This window comes from Pseudomyrmex gracilis, unplaced genomic scaffold (genome assembly GCF_002006095.1).
Source record: "Pseudomyrmex gracilis isolate BER0280 unplaced genomic scaffold, ASM200609v1 scaffold_5505, whole genome shotgun sequence".
NCBI lineage: Eukaryota > Metazoa > Arthropoda > Insecta > Hymenoptera > Formicidae > Pseudomyrmex > Pseudomyrmex gracilis.
Window position 1 is genome coordinate 267 of NW_018026089.1, and position 1,398 is coordinate 1,664.

General features: G+C 27.3%; 1 protein-coding gene across 1 annotated transcript; it reads left to right on the top strand.

Moving 5' to 3' along the window:
- Positions 1–297: 297 nt before the first annotated feature.
- On the top strand, positions 298–1,389 carry LOC109863490 (the record flags this gene model as incomplete). Its single annotated transcript, XM_020443754.1, has 6 exons — positions 298–354; positions 438–486; positions 562–629; positions 731–834; positions 1,054–1,221; positions 1,335–1,389. Coding segments are annotated over exons 2-6 (433 nt in total), but the record flags the coding sequence as incomplete, so codon positions are not given.
- Positions 1,390–1,398: the final 9 nt, after the last annotated feature.

Consider the following 1,398-nt stretch of genomic DNA (forward strand, 5'->3'; position numbering starts at 1 on the left):
TGTTACACTTTTGTTATTTATTTACTGTACTCTATGAGTCTTTTTACAAAAATACATTTCGAAAACTTGAATTTTAGATGAATGTCAGCACGAACTATCTCAAAACTGCTATAAATTTTTTACAATTTAAAAGAAAGAAATTGATGCAGTCGTTACGAACACATGACATCACTTTGGAGTAAGTCTTTTTATGGTTTTTTGAAGTATATGTAATATATATTAAGAATGGAAAACATAATGTGAAAATGTATATCTAAATTAAAAACTTCATAATACTTTTCTTTTTATATAATAAATGGGACGTCGACTCGACTTTAATACAACCGTACTAAACTCCCGTTTTACATAAAATTGGTAAAGTTTGTAAATTATTAAACAATATGAATATTCTAAATTATGAGATATATTAGTAATCTATTTTGTCTCTTATTCTGTAGTCGTTCTAACTATGGCGATACGCAAACCAATATATGATTCCAATCGAAGGTAAATACTCTTACTTGTGACAATTTACGACAAGAATTCTTTTGTAAAACGAGTTTTTAATATAATATTTTGTAGATATATGAATTATGCAACTTTGGGCAGCATACTTGCGTATGAAATTAATATGGTTTTAATTGAGAAACGTAAGTAAAAATTTCTTAAGTTCTTTTTGACGATGAGAAATATCGTAATATAATATAATTCTTTACAGCTCCTAGTTACAGTAAGGACTTTTTTATTACAGATATTTCGCCGTTTACCAAGAATTTTGTCTTTAATAACAAAAAGCAATGTTTTATTGATACCTGTAGAAATTTATATCCGAATAATCAAATGTTGTGTCAAGGAGTAAGTAAAAAATCACAAACAGGGTGACCCTAACAAACCTAAGCACTGTCTAGCTAAAAATTTTGGAATTTTTGCAATATTTAAAGAACTCAAGTATTTCAAAAAATAAAAAAAAACATTTACAGAAACAAGAAGTCTTTTAATAAGTGTTAAAAAAACAGTTAGGTATAATTGTTCTATGAGGTTGGTAAGCTATATATAATTGTTGAATTTTTCTAGATAATCATAAACCAAAGACTAAACCACAATATGGCTAATGCTGCTGGAATTTTGGTTGCATATTACGCATATAAAAAGAAAAACCCGGAGCAAAATGAAGACAATATATATCAAAAAAGTATCAAAAATATGACCGAAGACCAAAAATTTTTTGTTGATTATGCGCGTGTAAGTATTTCATTAAATGTTATAAAACAAGATATGTGCAAAAATGACTTTTACGGCCGATGAAATTACGTTGACAGAGTATAAATAGTAGTAATAAATTTTTTGGTTTTTAGATGATGTGCGAATATATACCGCTGGACAAAGTGGAACTGTATATAAAAGAATTTGGTACTAATG